Source organism: Hemiscyllium ocellatum, chromosome 24 (assembly GCF_020745735.1).
Source record: "Hemiscyllium ocellatum isolate sHemOce1 chromosome 24, sHemOce1.pat.X.cur, whole genome shotgun sequence".
Lineage (NCBI taxonomy): Eukaryota > Metazoa > Chordata > Chondrichthyes > Orectolobiformes > Hemiscylliidae > Hemiscyllium > Hemiscyllium ocellatum.
In genome coordinates, this window is record NC_083424.1 from 58603546 (window position 1) to 58619411 (window position 15866).

The following is a 15866-nucleotide window of genomic DNA, read 5'->3' on the forward strand; positions in this document are numbered from 1 at the left end:
CGAAGCGCAACCCACCCAGACCCCTACGTTTACCCCTTACCTAACACTACGGGCAATTTAGCATGGCCAATTCACCTGACCTGCACATCTTTGGACTGTGGGAGGAAACCGGAACACCTGGAGGAAACCCACGCAGACACGGGGAGAATGTGCAAACTCCACACAGTCAGTTGCCTGAGGCAGGAATTGAACCTGGGTCACTGGCGCTGTGAGGCAGCACTGCTAACCACTGTGCCACCGTGCTGCCCACAGTTCAGTAAAGATGGACCAGGGTGTTGCTGGGAATGGAGGAGTTGAGTTATAAAAATAGGCTGGTAGGCTGGGATATTTTCCACGGGAGCACAGGAGTTTGAGGGATGACTTGTATAAGTTTATAGAACAGTACAGCACAGGAACAGGCCCTTTGTCCCAAAATGATGCCAAGTTAAACTAAACTTCTGCCTGCCAATGGTTGCTATCTCTCCATTCCTTACTTTCTCACACGTTTATCTAAAAACCCCTTAAACACCCCTGGCAGCGCATTCCAGGCAGCTACCATATTGTGTAAAAAAACTTGCTCCTCACATCTCCTTCGAACTTTTCCCCTCTTATCTTAAAGGCACATCCTCCAGTATTGGACATTTCAATTCTGGGATAAAGATTTTGACCATCAACTCTACCTATACATCTCACAATTTTATAGACTTCTATCAAGTCTCCCCTCAACCTCTATTGCCACAGAGAAAGCAACCTGAGTTTTTCTAGCCTCTCCTTATAGCTCATATTGTTTAATCTCTACTCATAATTTTACCCTTGAGGTCCAGGGATTATTCTTGTACTCTAGCCAAGGCAAATATATCCTTCCCACGATGTCCAGATCTGCTCACAGCACACAGGTGGTGTCTAACCCGGGGTTTGGATAACTGCAGCACATCTGCATCCTTGTACTACAGTTGATTAGATATTCTTGATTTTTGAAGTCTTCTAGAGTTCCTTGATTTTTTTTGTAACTGTTTGTAACACTTTAAAGATGATTGCATCTGAATCCCCCCAAATCTCTTTGAACATCTACTGTATTAACCTTCAGAGCATCGAGAAAGTATCCTGACCTATCCTTTGCCTAAACAAAATGCTTAATTTCACACTTGTGTATACTGAAATCCATCTCCCACAGTTTTGTTCAATCACTAAGTCTATCAATTTATCTTCGTAATATTATGCTGACATCTACAGAGTCTACAATGCCACCCAACTTTGTCATCCACAAATTTGGACAGACAGAACATTACAGTGCAGTGCAGTACAGGCCCTTTGGCCCTTGATGTTGCGCGACCTGTGAAATCATTCTGAAGTCCATCTAATCTACAGTATTCCAGTTTCATTCATAGGTTTAATGACTATTAAATGCCCTTAAAATTGGAGAGTTACCAGCAGTACATTCCTTGCCCCTACTTGAGTAAAGAAACTCCCTCTGACATCTGTCCTGTATCTATCACCCCTCAGTTTAAAGCCATGTCCCCTCATGCTAACCATCACCTCTCACTGTCCACCCTAATTAACCCTCTGATTATCTACATCTCAATTAAGTCACCTCTCAACCTTCTTCTCTCCAATGAAAACAACTTCAAGTCCCTCAGCCTTTCCCCATAAGACCTTTCCTCCATACTAGGCAACATTCTAGTAAAACTTCTCTGAGCCCTTTCCACATCCTTCCTATAATGTGGTGACCAGAACTGTACACAATACTCCAAGTGCAACCGTACCAGAGTTTTGTACAGCTGCAACATGACCGCATGGCTCTGAAACTCAATCCCTCTACCAACAAAAGCTAAGACACCACTTGCCTTCTTAACAACCCTATCAACCTGGGTGGCAACTTTCAGGGATCAATGTATATGGACACTGAGATCTCTCTGACTTTCTATGCCATTATCCAGGTTGTTAATAAATCATATGAATAATTGAGGGCCTAACACATACATTGTGTTAGACCATGATCTCTACTTTGTTACCCGCCACTCAACCAATTTCCCATCCATCTCCTCAAATGCCCCCAATTTGTGGGCTTTCACATCAGTTAACAGTCTCTAATATAGGTCTTTGTCAATGCCTTCTGGAAGTCAATATCAATCACATCCATAGACATTCTCCTGTCCTGTACCTTAGTCAGGGGATGGCTGCAGTACTGTTTCCCAAATGCAATGTTCCAACCTGGTGGGATGGCTCTATGCAGGGAACTCTGTGGGCGGCACGGTGGCACAGTGGTTAGCACTGATGCCTCACAGCGCCTGAGACCCGGGTTCAGTTCCCGACTCAGGCGACTGACTGTGTGGAGTTTGCACGTTCTCCCCGTGTCTGCGTGGGTTTCCTCCGGGTGTTCTGGTTTCCTCCCACAGTCCAAAGATGTGCGGGTCAGGTGAATTGGCTATGCTAAATTGCCCGTAGTGTTAGGTAAGGGGTAAATGTAGGGGTATGGGTGGGTTGCGCTTCGGCGGGTCGATGTGGACTTGTTGGGCCAAAGGGCCTGTTTCCACAGGGTAAGTAATCTAATCTAATTATAGTTGGTGCCTTACAAATTGTTCCCCTACTTCCTTTAACAACCTCAATAGAAACCATCAGGTCCCAGGAATTTGTCATTCAATTAAGTTTCTTATTACCAATTTTAAAAATCACACAACACCAGGTTATAGTCCAACAAGTTTAATTGGAAGCACACTAGCTTTCTGAGCGACGCTCCTTCATCAGGCGATTGTGGAGGGCTCAATCATAATACAGAATTTATAGCAAAAATTTGCAGTGTGATGTAACTGAAATTGTACATTGAAAAATTGATTTGTCTGTTAAGCCTTTCATCTGTTAGAATACGGTGATAGTTTCACAAAACCCTTCTTTTTAAAGTTGCATTCTCAGGTTAGCTGTTAACAATGGTGACAGCTAGACAATATGTTGAAGGTGTTGGCCCCCTATGTTCTCTGTCGATGTTTAGATTGATTCTAATCTAATAAGTGAGATAAGTGTTTTACATAAATTCCTGCAGTTTTTGAGCTCAGAGTTCTACATGAATGTATGCAGTTTTTGAGCAAAGTGCAATGTAACTCTGCAATATAAATTCACCGCACAAAATATATGTGTGCATGTGGGTCTTTGTCTGTCTGTCTGTGTGTGTCTGTCTGGGGCAGGAGTTGAGAGTGTGTGTAGTGGGTGCAGAGTGTCTTAAGTCTGCGAGGGGGTGCATGTGTGAGGGTGGGAGTGTGTATGTCTATAAGAGTGTGTGTGCATGTCTGTGTGTACCTGTGTCCGTGTGTATGTGTAGCGCAATGGTGATCACCTGTAATGTGACATGAACCCAAGGTCCCAGTTGAGGCCCTCCCTATGGGTACCGAACTTAGCTATCAGCCTCTGCTTACCCTTATTACCAATGTTTTACTTACATGAATTTTATTCAGTCCCTGTCCTGATTCAGTATTAATTTGCTTAAGATATCCAACAAGCTATCCTATTTTTCTGCTGTAAATATTGAGATTTAGTAATTATCCAACAGGTCTGTCATTTTCCAGTAGTCATTGGAAAAATGATGTGGAGGCACCAGTGTTGGACTGAGATGGGAAAGATCAGAAGCCACACCACATCAGGTTATAGTCCAACAGGTTTATTTGAAATCTCAAGCTTGCCGAGCGCTGCTCCTTCATCAGATGAAGCTGATATCTTCTGATTTTGTCCACCCTAGTCCAACACTGGCACCTCCACATCGTGAGTTCTGACACTGGAAAGATGTTGAGTGTGGGTTTTACACTCACTAGTTGTTGCCATCCTTCGTGTTCAAGCTAAAAAATATTTGGACAACTAATCAATTTATAAGTGCGGGACTGTCAAACTGATGAAAACCCAGTAGGTGCAGGAATCTTCATCTAAAAATTCATTGCTGGGAATTTCTCCGATGTGTAAGGCCGACCCGTCCTCTATCATCTCCCACCACCAGGTAGACCACGTCCTCTGCCCGCCCCCCCCCCCCCCCCCCTTGGAGACTCCACACTTCGCCGGTCGGCCCTCCCCTTTACACCCCGCCCTCTGGCCGGGATCCAGACACTCTCCCCGCCCTCATACACCCCAGCTGAATGGAGGCAGGGCCGAGTTGTATCAGTCAGTCCATTCCTGACGAAGGGCTTTTGCCCGAAACGGCGATGTTCCTGCTCCTCAGATGCTGCCTGACCTGCTGTGCTTTTCCAGCACCGCTCTAATCCAGCATCTGCAGTCACTGTTTATACCCCGCTGCTACCACCCCGAGCTCGGGGCGGAGTGCTCACCACTTGCTCCACCCTGAAACTCATCGCCTGCCCAATACCCGAGGCCTCACCTCCAGCCGTATCGACCCGCCTTTTGAGCGATAACCCCCACGAATTCTTCCTCCAGGTCGTCTCCAAAGACCCAAGAAAATAAGGGGGATAAAAAACTACCGATGCTGTAAATCAGATGGAAATTCTGGCAGCGTTTGTGAAGAGGAATCCGGACTTAGCCTTTTCCTCAGGACGGTGGTTGTCCGCTAAGCGCGGTGACCGCCGGGATAGCTGCACTACAGATCCCGTGAGGCTGTTCGCCTCGGCGCAAGCGCGGTTGTGCGCGCGCATGCGCGGTGGTGAGTGTAGGCCGGAGGGATGGGGAGTGAGGGGAAGGGGAGATGGGTTGAGGCGGCCCAGTGCGGGGCCGGGGAGAGTACGGCGCGGACGGCCACCGGTACGGAGAATGTGGGGCGCGGACCGAACAGGAAACGGATCTTGGATGAGGAAACGTACATCGGGGTAGGCGACAAGGTTAAAGGTCAAGCTCCCCCCATCTCACCGTCCCTCTTACCCCCCCCCCCGCTCACTCCTTTCCTTCACCTTCGTCCTGTCACCCTCCCTCTTCCCCCCCACTCCTCTCTCTTCCCCCCCATTCCTGCGTTCTGCTCCTACATCCCTTCTGTCCTCCCTCCCCACCTCTCTCTTTTCATCCTCTCCAATCCCGCTCATCTTTTTTTCTTCTTGATGTCCTCTGTATTATCTTCCAGCGGCGAAATGTTTCCCCTTTCCAATGAGTTTCCCCCGATATCCCGGGGATTACCATCAAACAGAGTCAGAACAAGATTCGACCCCGCTCTGCTATTTTATAAGACTGGGTAAAAAGTGAGGTCTGCAGATGCTGGAGATCAGAGCTGAAAATGTGTTGCTGGTTAAAGCGCAGCAGGTCAGGCAGCATCCAAGGAACAGCTTGATGAAGGGCTTATGCCCGAAACGTCGAATTTCCTGTTCCTTGGATGCTGCCTAACTGCTGTACTTTAACCAGCAACACATTTTCAGCTATTTTATAAGATTCACGATTGGCTTCAACACCGTCCACTCGCCAGATTCTTGATTCCTTGAGACACCAATGCCTTTTTATCTTGGCCTTAAATGAATAATGGAATATGCACTATATTTATTTATTTCCTTAAATAAACAATGGAATGCAGTAGAGAATTCCAAAGAATTTCATCTGTCCGAGTGAAGAAATCTCTCGTCATTTCAGTCCTAAATGATCTGCTTCTGAAACAGCGTCCCTTTTTCCCTCGAACCTCTGTCCAGAGCTATAACTGTGTCTCAGCCAAGCCTTCTGTAACTGGAACAAATTATCTTTATTCTTGTACTCCAGTCCCCAGCAATAAAGCCCAAAATGCTATTTGTCTTCTAATTGCTTGCTGAACCTGCTTACTACTTTTGTATTCCTTGTACGAATAATCTTCTAAGAATTCTCAGTGATTGATACTTAGAAAAATTTGTTATGATGTAAAGAGCTGTGGGAGAAAAAGATATTGAAATCAATGATCAGCCATGATTGTATTAAAGAGGGTAGCTAGGGAAAGGATAGGTCCACTCAAGGACAAAGGAAGGAAGGAATGTATGCATGGAACCAGAGGGATTGGGTGAATTTCCTTAATGAGTTCTTAATGTCAGTATCCACCAAGGAAAAGGATGGTTTATGGTAAGATTAGGGAGAGGTATGTTGATGTTCTTGAGCATGTAAGTTTCAAGAAGGAAGAGGTGTTGGGTGTCTTGAAAAATGTTAAAGTAGATAAGACCCCAAGGCCTATTGGGATTTATTTCAGGATACTGAGGGAGGCAAAGTAGGAGATTACCGGGGCCTTGACCTTTGTTGTCTTTTAAGCCCCAGGCAAGGTACCAGAAGACTGGCGAATAGCCAACTTTGTTCCTTTGTTTATGAAAGTCAACAGGGATAATCCAGGAAATTATAGGCCTGTGAGCCTTGCATAAGAGGTAGAGAAATTGCTGGAGAAGATTCTTAGGGGCAGGATTTACTGGCACGTAGCAAGGAATGGACTGATTAGATAGTCAACACTGCTTTGTGCAGGGTAGGTTTTATCTCATAAATGTTTTCGATGGGCATTTTTTTTTCAGAAAATAGTGAATCTACTCTCACTGTGACCTCCAGGACTGATGAGTAGTGTTCCATGAGGATCAGTGCTGGGACAGCTGTTGTTTGTAATTTATATGAATGACTGACTTAGATGAAAATGTCGGTGATCTAATTAGTAAGTTTGTAGGTGACACAAAAATTGGTGGTGTTTTGGATAATGAAGAAGGTTGTTGAAAAATACAGCAGAATTTAGCTAGTTTAGTGGAGGAACGTTTGTTGGAGTTTAATCCAAGCAAGAGTGAGGTGATGCATTTTGGAGATAAATGCAGAAGGAAAGTGTATACTTTGTGGCTGGACCCTTAGGAGCATTGATATACAGACAGATCTTGAGATGCAAGTCTATACCTCCTTGAAAGTAGCAAGAAGAGTGGATATGGTGGTAAAGAAGGTGTAAGGCATGCTTGCCTTAATCAGTTTGGGCATTGAGTGTAAAAGTTGGCAAGTCACATTGCAGATGTATAAAACTTTAGTTAGATCACTTTTTGGGTATTGTTTGCAGCTCTGGATGCCACACTATAGGAAGGATGTGGAGGCTTTGGAGAGGGTGCAAAAGAGGTTGGATAAGAGGTTGCAGAATGGATGCAAAACCAGGATGTGGCCTGAATTAGAGTGGAGACTTTGGAAACGGTGCAAAAGAAGTTGGAAAAGAAGGATGCAAAACTAGTACATTGCCCGAATTGGAGTGTACTACCTATCAGGAGAGGCTGGACGAAGTTGGATTGTTTGACCAGTAGGTTGGAGGCTGAGAGGTAACCTGATAGAAGTACATGAAATTATGAAGGGAGATATTCAGAGTCTTTTCCCCATGGTGGAAATGTCAAATAATGGGGATATAGGTTTAAAGTGAGAGGAGAAAAGTTTTATTTTACAGATGTTAGTAGGAGTCTGAAACGTGTTGCTAGGGCAGATGATATAACAGCAACATTCAAGAAGGGTTTAGAAATTTAGGGGCGAATAGAGGAGTACGGACCATCTGTGGCCAGGTCGGATTAGTTTAGAATGGCTTTTATGATTGGCACAGACATTGTGGTCTGAACACCCTGTTCTTGTGCTGTGCTATATTCTAAATGGTGGAACAGGCTCAATGGGCACACTGGCTCATGATTGTTGAGTCCCCTGGACTTGATAAATTGCATCCTAGGGTATTAAAGGAAATGGCTACAGAGATAGTGCACTGGTAGTGATCTTCCTAGAATCCTTTGTTTCTGGAACTGAAACACTGCAAACAGAACATCCTTCACCAAAAAGGATTGGTTAGCTGAGTTGGCTGGATGGCTTATTCACATTGGGGAATATTACCAACAGCATGCTGGTCGTCAGGCTGAACTACTAGCTAGTTTAACACCTATCATTGGGGAAATGTTCGTCTATTACAATGACGTAATAGCAGAGCATTTTGAAGTACATAATATATTCAAGCAGGGAAAAAAATGGCTTCATTAAGGGGAAATCTTGCATTACAAATTTATTAGTATTCTTCAAAAAGGTTTTTAAGTAGCGGGGACCCAGTAAATGAAATTTATTTTGATTTCTTAAAGGCATTTGATAAGATGTGTTGGAGTTGTGTGTTCGGATGGATACAAGAATGTCTTGAAATGTTAAAAGTGGATAAATCCCCAGGACATGATCAGGTGTATACGAGAACTGTGGGAAGCTAGAGAAGTGATTGCTGAGCCTCTTGCTGAGATATTTGTATCATCGATAGTCACAGGTGAGGTGCCGGAGGACTGGAGGTTGGCAAACGTGGTGCCACTGTTTAAGAAAGGTGGTAAAGAGAAGCCAGGGAACTGTAGACGGCTGAGCCTGACCTCAGTGGTAGGCAAGTTGTTGGAGGGAATCCTGAGGGACAGGATGTACATGGAAAAGCAAGGACTGATTCGGGATAGTCAACATGGCTTTGAGCGTGGGAAATCATGTCTCACAAACTTGATTGAGTTTTTTGAAGAAGTAACAAAGAGGATTGATGAGGGCAGAGCAGTAGTTGTGATCTATATGGACTTCAGTAAGGCGTTCGACAAGGTTCCCCATGGGAGACTGATTATCAAGGTTAGATCTCATGGAATACAGGGAGAACTAGCCATTTGGATACAGAACTGGCTCAAAGGTAGAAGACCGAGGGTGGTGGTGGAGGGTTGTTTTTCAGACTGGAGGCTTGTGACCAGTGGAGTACCACAAGGATCAGTGCTGGGCCCTGTACACTTTGTCATTTGCATAAATGATTTGGATGCGAGCATAAGAGGTACAGTTAGTAAGTTTGTAGATAACACCAAAATTGGAGGTGTAGTGGACAGCAAAGAGGGTTTCCTCAGGTTACAACAGGATCTGGACCAGATGGGCCAATGGGCTGAGAAGTGGCAATTGGAGTTTAATTCAGATAAATGCGAAGTGCTGCATTTTGGGAAAGCAAATCTTAGCAGGACTTATACACTTAATGGTAAGGTCCTAGGGAGTGTTGCTGAACAAAGAGACCTTGGAGTGCAGGTTCTTAGCTCCTTGAAAGTGGAGTCGCAAGTAGATAGGATAGTGAAGAAGGGATTTGGTTTGCTTTCCTTTATTGGTCAGAGTATTGAGTACAGGAGTTGGGAGGTCATGCTGCGGCTGTACAGGACACTGGATAGGCCGCTGTTGGAATATTGTGTGCAATTCTAGTCTCCTTCTTTTCAGAAAGATGTTGTGAAACTTGAAAGGGTTCAGAAAAGATTTACAAGGATGTTGCCACAGGGTTGGAGGATCTGAGCTGTAGGGAGAGGCTGAACAGGCTGGGGCTGTTTTCCCCTGGAATGTCAGAGGCTGAGGGGTGACCATATAGAGGTTTACAAAATTATAAGGGGCTTAGATAGGATAAGTAGACAAAGTATTTTCCCTGGTGTTGGGGAGTCCAGAACTAGAGGGCATAGGTTTAGGGTGAGAGGGGAAAGATGTTAAAGAGACCTAAGGGGCAACTTGTTCACGCAGAGGGTGGTACGTGTATGGTATGAGTTGCCAGAGGAACTGGGAGGCTGGTACAATTGCAACATTGAAGAGACATTTAGATGGGTATATGAATAGGAAGGGTTTGGAGGGATATGGGGTGGGTGCTGGCAGGTTGGCTAGATTGGATTGGGATATCTGGTCGGCATGGACAGGTTGGGCTGAAGGGTCTGTTTCCATACTATACATTTCTGACTCTAAGATTGGATAACTAATAGAAGACCTGGGGTAATGGAGGCAGTTTCAGGATGGCTGCACCTTCCAGAGTGTCATAAGGTCAGTTATAGGGTCACAATTATTTGAATACATATTAATAATTTGAATGAGGGAAGTGAATATACTGTAGCCAAGTTTCTGGATGATAATAAGTAAGTCAACAAATGGTGATGATGGTGCAGAGGGTCTACAGAGAGCTGTGGGGAGGGGGGTGTGGAGAGAAATTTGTTAATGCTCTTTGGGAGGGTTTAAACTAATCCAGCAGGGATTGGGTAAACTTGCAGCATGGGTTGTTACCTGGGACTTCAATGTTGTGGCCATTTCAGAGACATGAGTAGAGCAGGGATGGGAATGGTTGTTGCAGATTCTGGCATTTAGACGTTTCGGTAAGAACAGAGAAGGTGGTAAAAGTGGGGGGTGGGCGGGGGGGAGGGGTAGGGTGTGACGTGACTTGTTAGTCAAGGACAGTATTATGGTGACAGAAAGAACACTTGCGGACTCGTCGACTGAGGTAATATGGGCTGAGATTAGAAACAGTAAAGGAAAGGTCACCTTGTTGGAAGTTTTCTATAGGTCTTCAAATAGTTCCAGAGGTGTAGAGGAAAGGATAGCAAAGATGATTATGGATAGGAGCGCGAGTAACAGGTTGTTGTTCTGGGCTCTTTTTACTTTCCAAATATTGACTGGAAATGCGATAGATTGCGTCATTAAGATGGGTCAGTTTTTGTCCAACGTGTGCAGGAGGGTTTCCTGACATAGTATGTCAACAAGCCAATAAGGGGTGAGGCCACTTGGATTTGGTATTGGGTAATGACCCCGGCCAAATGTTAGATTTGGAGGTAGGTGAGCACTTTGGTGATAGTGACCACAATTTGATTATGTGTACTTTAACGATGGAAAGAGATAGATGTATACTGCAGGGCAAGAGTTATCGCTAGGGGAAAGGAACAGCTACTGCGTGTCATTGATAAGTATGTACCTCTAAGGCAGGGAGAGAATGGTCAAGTGAGGATGCTTTGGTTTACTAAAGAAGTTGAATGGCTTGTCAAGAGGAAGAAAGGGGCTTATATTAGGATGAGACTTGAAGGCTCAGCTAGGATGCTTGAGAGTTAAAGATTATCCAGGAAAGACCTAAAGAGAGAACTAAGAAGAGCCAGGAGGGGACATGAGAGGTCATTGGCAGATAAGATCAAGGAAAGCCCTAAAGCTTTCTGTAGGTATATCAGGAATAAAAGAATGACTAGAGAAAGATTAGAGCCAATCAAGGACTGTAGTAGGAAGTTGTGCGTGGAGTTTGAGGGGATAGGTGAAGCACTAAATGAATAATTTCTGTCTGTGTTCACACTGGAAAAAGACAATGTTGTTGAGGAGAATACTGAGATATAGGCTACTGGCCTAGACAGGATTGAGGTATACAAGGTGAGGAGCTGTTAGCAATTCTGGAAAGTGTGAAAATAGATAAGTCCCCTGGGCCAGATAGGATTTATCCTAGGATTCTCTGGGAAGCTAGGGACGAGATTGCAGAGTCTTTGGTTTTGATCTTTACACCGTCATTGTCTATAGGAATAGTGCCAGAAGACTGGAGGATAGCAATTGTTCCATTGTTCAAGAAGGGGAGTAGAGGCACCCTGGTAATTAGAGATGAGTGAGCCTTACTTCGGTTGTGGGTAAAGTATTGGAAAGGGCTATAACAGGATTCATAATCACCTAGAAGGAAATTGGTTGATTAGGGATAGTCAACACGGTTTTGTGAAGGATAGGTTGTGCCACACAAACCTCATTGAGTTTTTTGAGATAGTGACCAAACAGGTTGATGAGGGTAAAGCAGTTGATGTGGTGTATATGGATTTCAGTAAGGAGTTTGATAAGGTTCCCCACGGTAGGCTATTGCACAGAATATGGAGGCATGAGATTGAAGATGATTTAGAGGTTTGGATCAGAAACTGGCTAGCTGAAAGAAAACACAGGGCGCTGGTTGATGGGAAATGTTCATCCTGGAGTTAAGTTACTAGGATCTGTTCTGGAACCACTGCTGTTTATTACTTTATTAATGACGTGGATGAGGATGTAGAGGTTGGGTTAGAACATTTACAGAAGACACTAAGTTCGGTGGAGTTGTGGATAGTGCTGAAGGATGTTGCAGGTTACAGAGGGACATAGATAGGCTGCAGAACTGGGCTGAGACGTGGCAAATGGAGTTTAAATGCAGAAAAGTGTGAGGTGATTCACTTTGCAGGGAGAAACATTAATACAATGTACTGGGCTAATGGTAAGATTCTTGATAGTGTAGATGAGCAGAGATCTCCGTGTCCATATACGTAGATCCCTGAAAGTTGCCAACCAGGTTGATAGGGTTGTTAACTTTTATTGGTAGGGGGATTGAGTTTTGGAGCCACACAATCATACTCCAGCTGTGTAAAGCTCTGGTGCAGCTGCACTTGGAGTATTGTGTACAGGTCTAGCCAGTGCATTACAGGAAGGATATAGAAGCTTTGGAAAGGGTTCAGAGGAGATTTACCAGGATGTTGCCTGGTATGGAGGTAAGGTCTTTTGAGGAAACTGAGAGACTTGAGGTTGTTTTCAATAGAGAGAAGAGGTTGAGAGGTAACTTAATTGAGGCACATAAAATGATCAGAGGATTAGCTGGAGTGGACAGTGAGAGCCTTTTTCCTCGGATAGTGATGGCTAGTACAAGGTGACATAACTTTAAATTGAGGGGTAATAGATGTAGGACAGAAGTCAGAGGTAGTTTCTTTACTCAGTAGTAGGGACATGGACTGCCTGCATTGTAGTAGTCTCGCCAATTTTAAGGGCATTTAAATGGTCATTGGATGGGCATATGGATGAAAATGGAATAGTGTAGGATAGATAGCCTTCAGATTGGTTCCACAGGTCAGTGCAACATCAAGGGCCAAAGGGCCTGTACTGCGCTGTAATGTTCTATGTTTAGGAATAGGGGAGGTGAATGCCATTTAAATGGAGAAAAACTGCAAAAGCTGCAGCACAGGATATGATGGTCCTTCTGCATAAATCACAAACAACGAGCAAGCCATACAGCATCAGGAGGTGGAGGATCAATATTTCAGTATAACCCCTCAGGAATGGTGGTGGGGGTAGAAGCAGCTGCAAATAAAGTGGGGGGAAGGCTTAGGTGAGGAGAGGGGCAGAATAGTGATGTAGTGATAGGTGAACACAGGTGGTGGGTACAACCTGGTTGGTCAGTGGTAGGAATGAATTCGGTTGGTAGCTGGAAGGAAGGGTCGGTAGGTGGAATGGAAGGGAGGAGGCAGGGCTGCAAAGGGAATCTGTGAATGGGTGGGAAGGTTATTTGAAATTGGAGAACTCAATATTGAGTCCTCTATGCTGTAGGCTGCCCAGGTGGAAGTTAAGGTGTTGTTCATCTAATTTGTGGTCTGTAACACTGTGACAATGGAGGAAGCTGAGGGTGAATGTGACAGAGTGGGAGTGGGAAGGAAAATTGAAATGGACAGTGACTGGAAGGTCAGGCTGAGATGTTCAGCGAAACATTCCCTTAGTTTACATTTGGTCTCACCGAAGTAGAGAATACCACATCTGGATCATTGGATGCAGTAAACTAAGTTTGAGGAAATGCAGGTGAACCTCTGTTTCACCTGGAAGGACTGTTTTGGGGTCTGAATGGATGTGAGGGAAGTGGTGTGCTGGCAGGGTTTGTATCTTTTATAGTTGCAAGGGAAGGCCTTAGGGAGTTGGTGGGGAGTGTGGCGCAATCCAAGGAGTGGTGAAGGGAATGGTCCTTGCGGAGGGCAGAGAGGAGAAAATATTCTGAGTGGTGGGATCTAATTGGAGTTGGCGGAAGTGTTTGAGGATGATATGTTCGATGTGGAGGCTGGCAGAGTGGGAAGTGAGGACAAGGGAGACCCTATCTTATGTTTGGAGGGGGTGGTTTAGAGCAATGGAGCAGGGAATGGAGGAGATGCAGTGGAGGGCTGTCTGGATGACTGCGGGGGGAAGGCAAGAGTTGCAGGAGAGTTGGGCAACTTTACCAGGGACAGGGACTTTGATGTAACTGACAAAGAGGTAGGTGTAGCTCGGGCACATGCAAGTGCCCATAGCCACCACCTAGATTTGGAGGAAATGGGAAGATTTGAAGGAAAAGTTATTGAGGATGAGGACTAATTCGGCGAGGCCTAGGAGGGTGTTGCGGGGTGGGGGTGGGGATGAGCCAGTTGGAGAGAAAAAAACAGGACCTGTAGGCCATCATTGTTGGTTATGGACATGTATTAGGACTGCATATCCATAGTGAAGATGAAGCACTGGGGGCCGGGGAACTGGAAGTTTCCAAAGAGGTGGAGGGCATGGCCAGTGTCCTGGATGTAGGTGGGAAGTGCCTGGACTAAGGGAGAGAGAATGGAGTTGAAGTAAAAAGAAATGAGTTTGTTGGGGCAGGAGAAGCAGAGATGGTGGGGTAGTTGGGCTTGTGGATCATGGGGAGCAGGTTGAATGGGACAGTGTGGAGCTGGGGAGCTACGATGTTAGAGGCGTGGAGGAGAGATCACCAGAGGCGATGAATTCACAGACAGTGTGGGTGACAGTGGCCTGATGGGCTATTCTGGGGTTGTGGTCATGGGAGAGACAGCATGTGGTATCATCTTCTTGGAGAAAGTGAGGACTTTGATCTCCAGCCTGTGGTATCAGCGAGCTGGTGTTCGGCCTCTGCCACACAGCGGATTGTCCTCCAGACCCAAAGCCCTGCCTTTGTCAGCAGGTTTGATAGTGAAACGAGGATTGGTACGGAGAGAATGGAGTGTTGCATGTTCAGAGGGGGTGAGATTGAAGTGGGTGAGGGAGGTGGAGAAATTGAAGCAGTTGATGTCGCATCGGCAGTCAGCAGTAAAGAAGTCCAGGGTAGGTATGAGGCTGAGGAGGTATCCAAGAGGAATCAGGAAAACAGGTCCTCAGAGGGTGGTTGGGAGCCTTTGTCATGACAGGCATGGACCGCATTGAAGTGTGGGTGGATAGGCACGAACGTGATCCCTTTACTGAGGACAGACTGTTCGGCCTCAGAGTTCAAGGTTGGAGAGGATGGTAAATATGTGGCAAGGCTCAGGGGTGGGGTTCTGGAGGGGCAGGTCTCGGAGGCTAAAGTGGGGGGAAGGACGATAACATGTAATGGATGAGAGTTGGATGTGGTGTTGTGGGAAAGAAAGGAAAGTGTGTGGGTTAGGCTGGAGTGTTGGATGGTGGATTGGATGTGTAAATACAGGATTCCCCTTGTCCTCACTTTCCACTCCACCGGCTGCTGCATTCAATGTATTATCCTCAAACACTTCTGCCAACTCCAGTTAGACACCACTACCCAGGACACCTTTCCCTCCACATCCCTATCTGTCTTCAGCAGAGACAGTTCCCTTCACCACTGCTTGGTTCGCACCACATTCCCTACCAAACTCCCCAGTCTCCCTGGTACCTTCTCCTGCAACCATAAAAGATGCAAAACTTTCTGGCACACTACCTCCCTCACCTCCATCAAGGGCTCCAAACAATCCTTCCAGGTGAAATCGGGGTTCACCTGCATTTCCTCCAACCTATTTTACTGCATCCAGTACTCCAAATGTGGTCTTTTCTAAATTGGTGATTCCAGACATAAGCTCAAGGAACGTTTTACTGAGCATCTCAGCCAGGCCCATAAGGACCAGCCTGACATCCCGGTCACTGCCCTTTCCACTCCCTGTGTGACATCTCCATCCTCAGCCTTCTCCATTGCCACAGTGAATCAAACTGCAAGTTGGAGGAACAACACCTTATCTTCTGCCTGGGCAGCCTACAGCCCGGAAAACTCGACATTTGAGTTCTCCAACTTCAAATAACCCATTCCCTGGCTCCCTTTCCAGTCCCGCCTCCTCCCTTCCATTCCACCTACCAACCCTTCCTTCCAGCTACCAACCGGATTTGTTCCTCCCATTGACCAACCAGGTAGTACCCACCACCTGTGTTCACCTGTCAGAACCTCACTATTCCGCTCCTTTCCCCACCCGAAGCTCCCCCCCCCCACCTTTTACCTGCAGCTTCCTCTACTCCTACCTCCATTCCTGAAGAAGGATTTTACCTTAAACATTGACTTCTCCACCTTCTGATGCTGCCTGGCATGCCATGTTCTTCCAGCCTCCTGCTGGTCTAGTCTGGATTCCAGTATTTGCAGGGTTTTTTTGTCTGTCGTGTGCAGGTTTAGCAGGTAATAGAGAAGGCAAATTGAATGTTGAATTTTACTTCCA

General features: G+C 45.7%; 1 protein-coding gene across 1 annotated transcript in view; it reads left to right on the forward strand.

The window, feature by feature from the left end:
- Positions 1-4631: 4631 nt before the first annotated feature.
- Positions 4632-15866, forward strand: part of ess2 (ess-2 splicing factor homolog) — a 54688-nt gene continuing 43453 nt past the window's right edge. The window contains exon 1 of the mRNA XM_060843884.1: positions 4632-4775. Within this exon, the coding sequence (XP_060699867.1) occupies positions 4632-4775 (144 nt within the window). The remainder of the gene's footprint in view (positions 4776-15866) is intronic.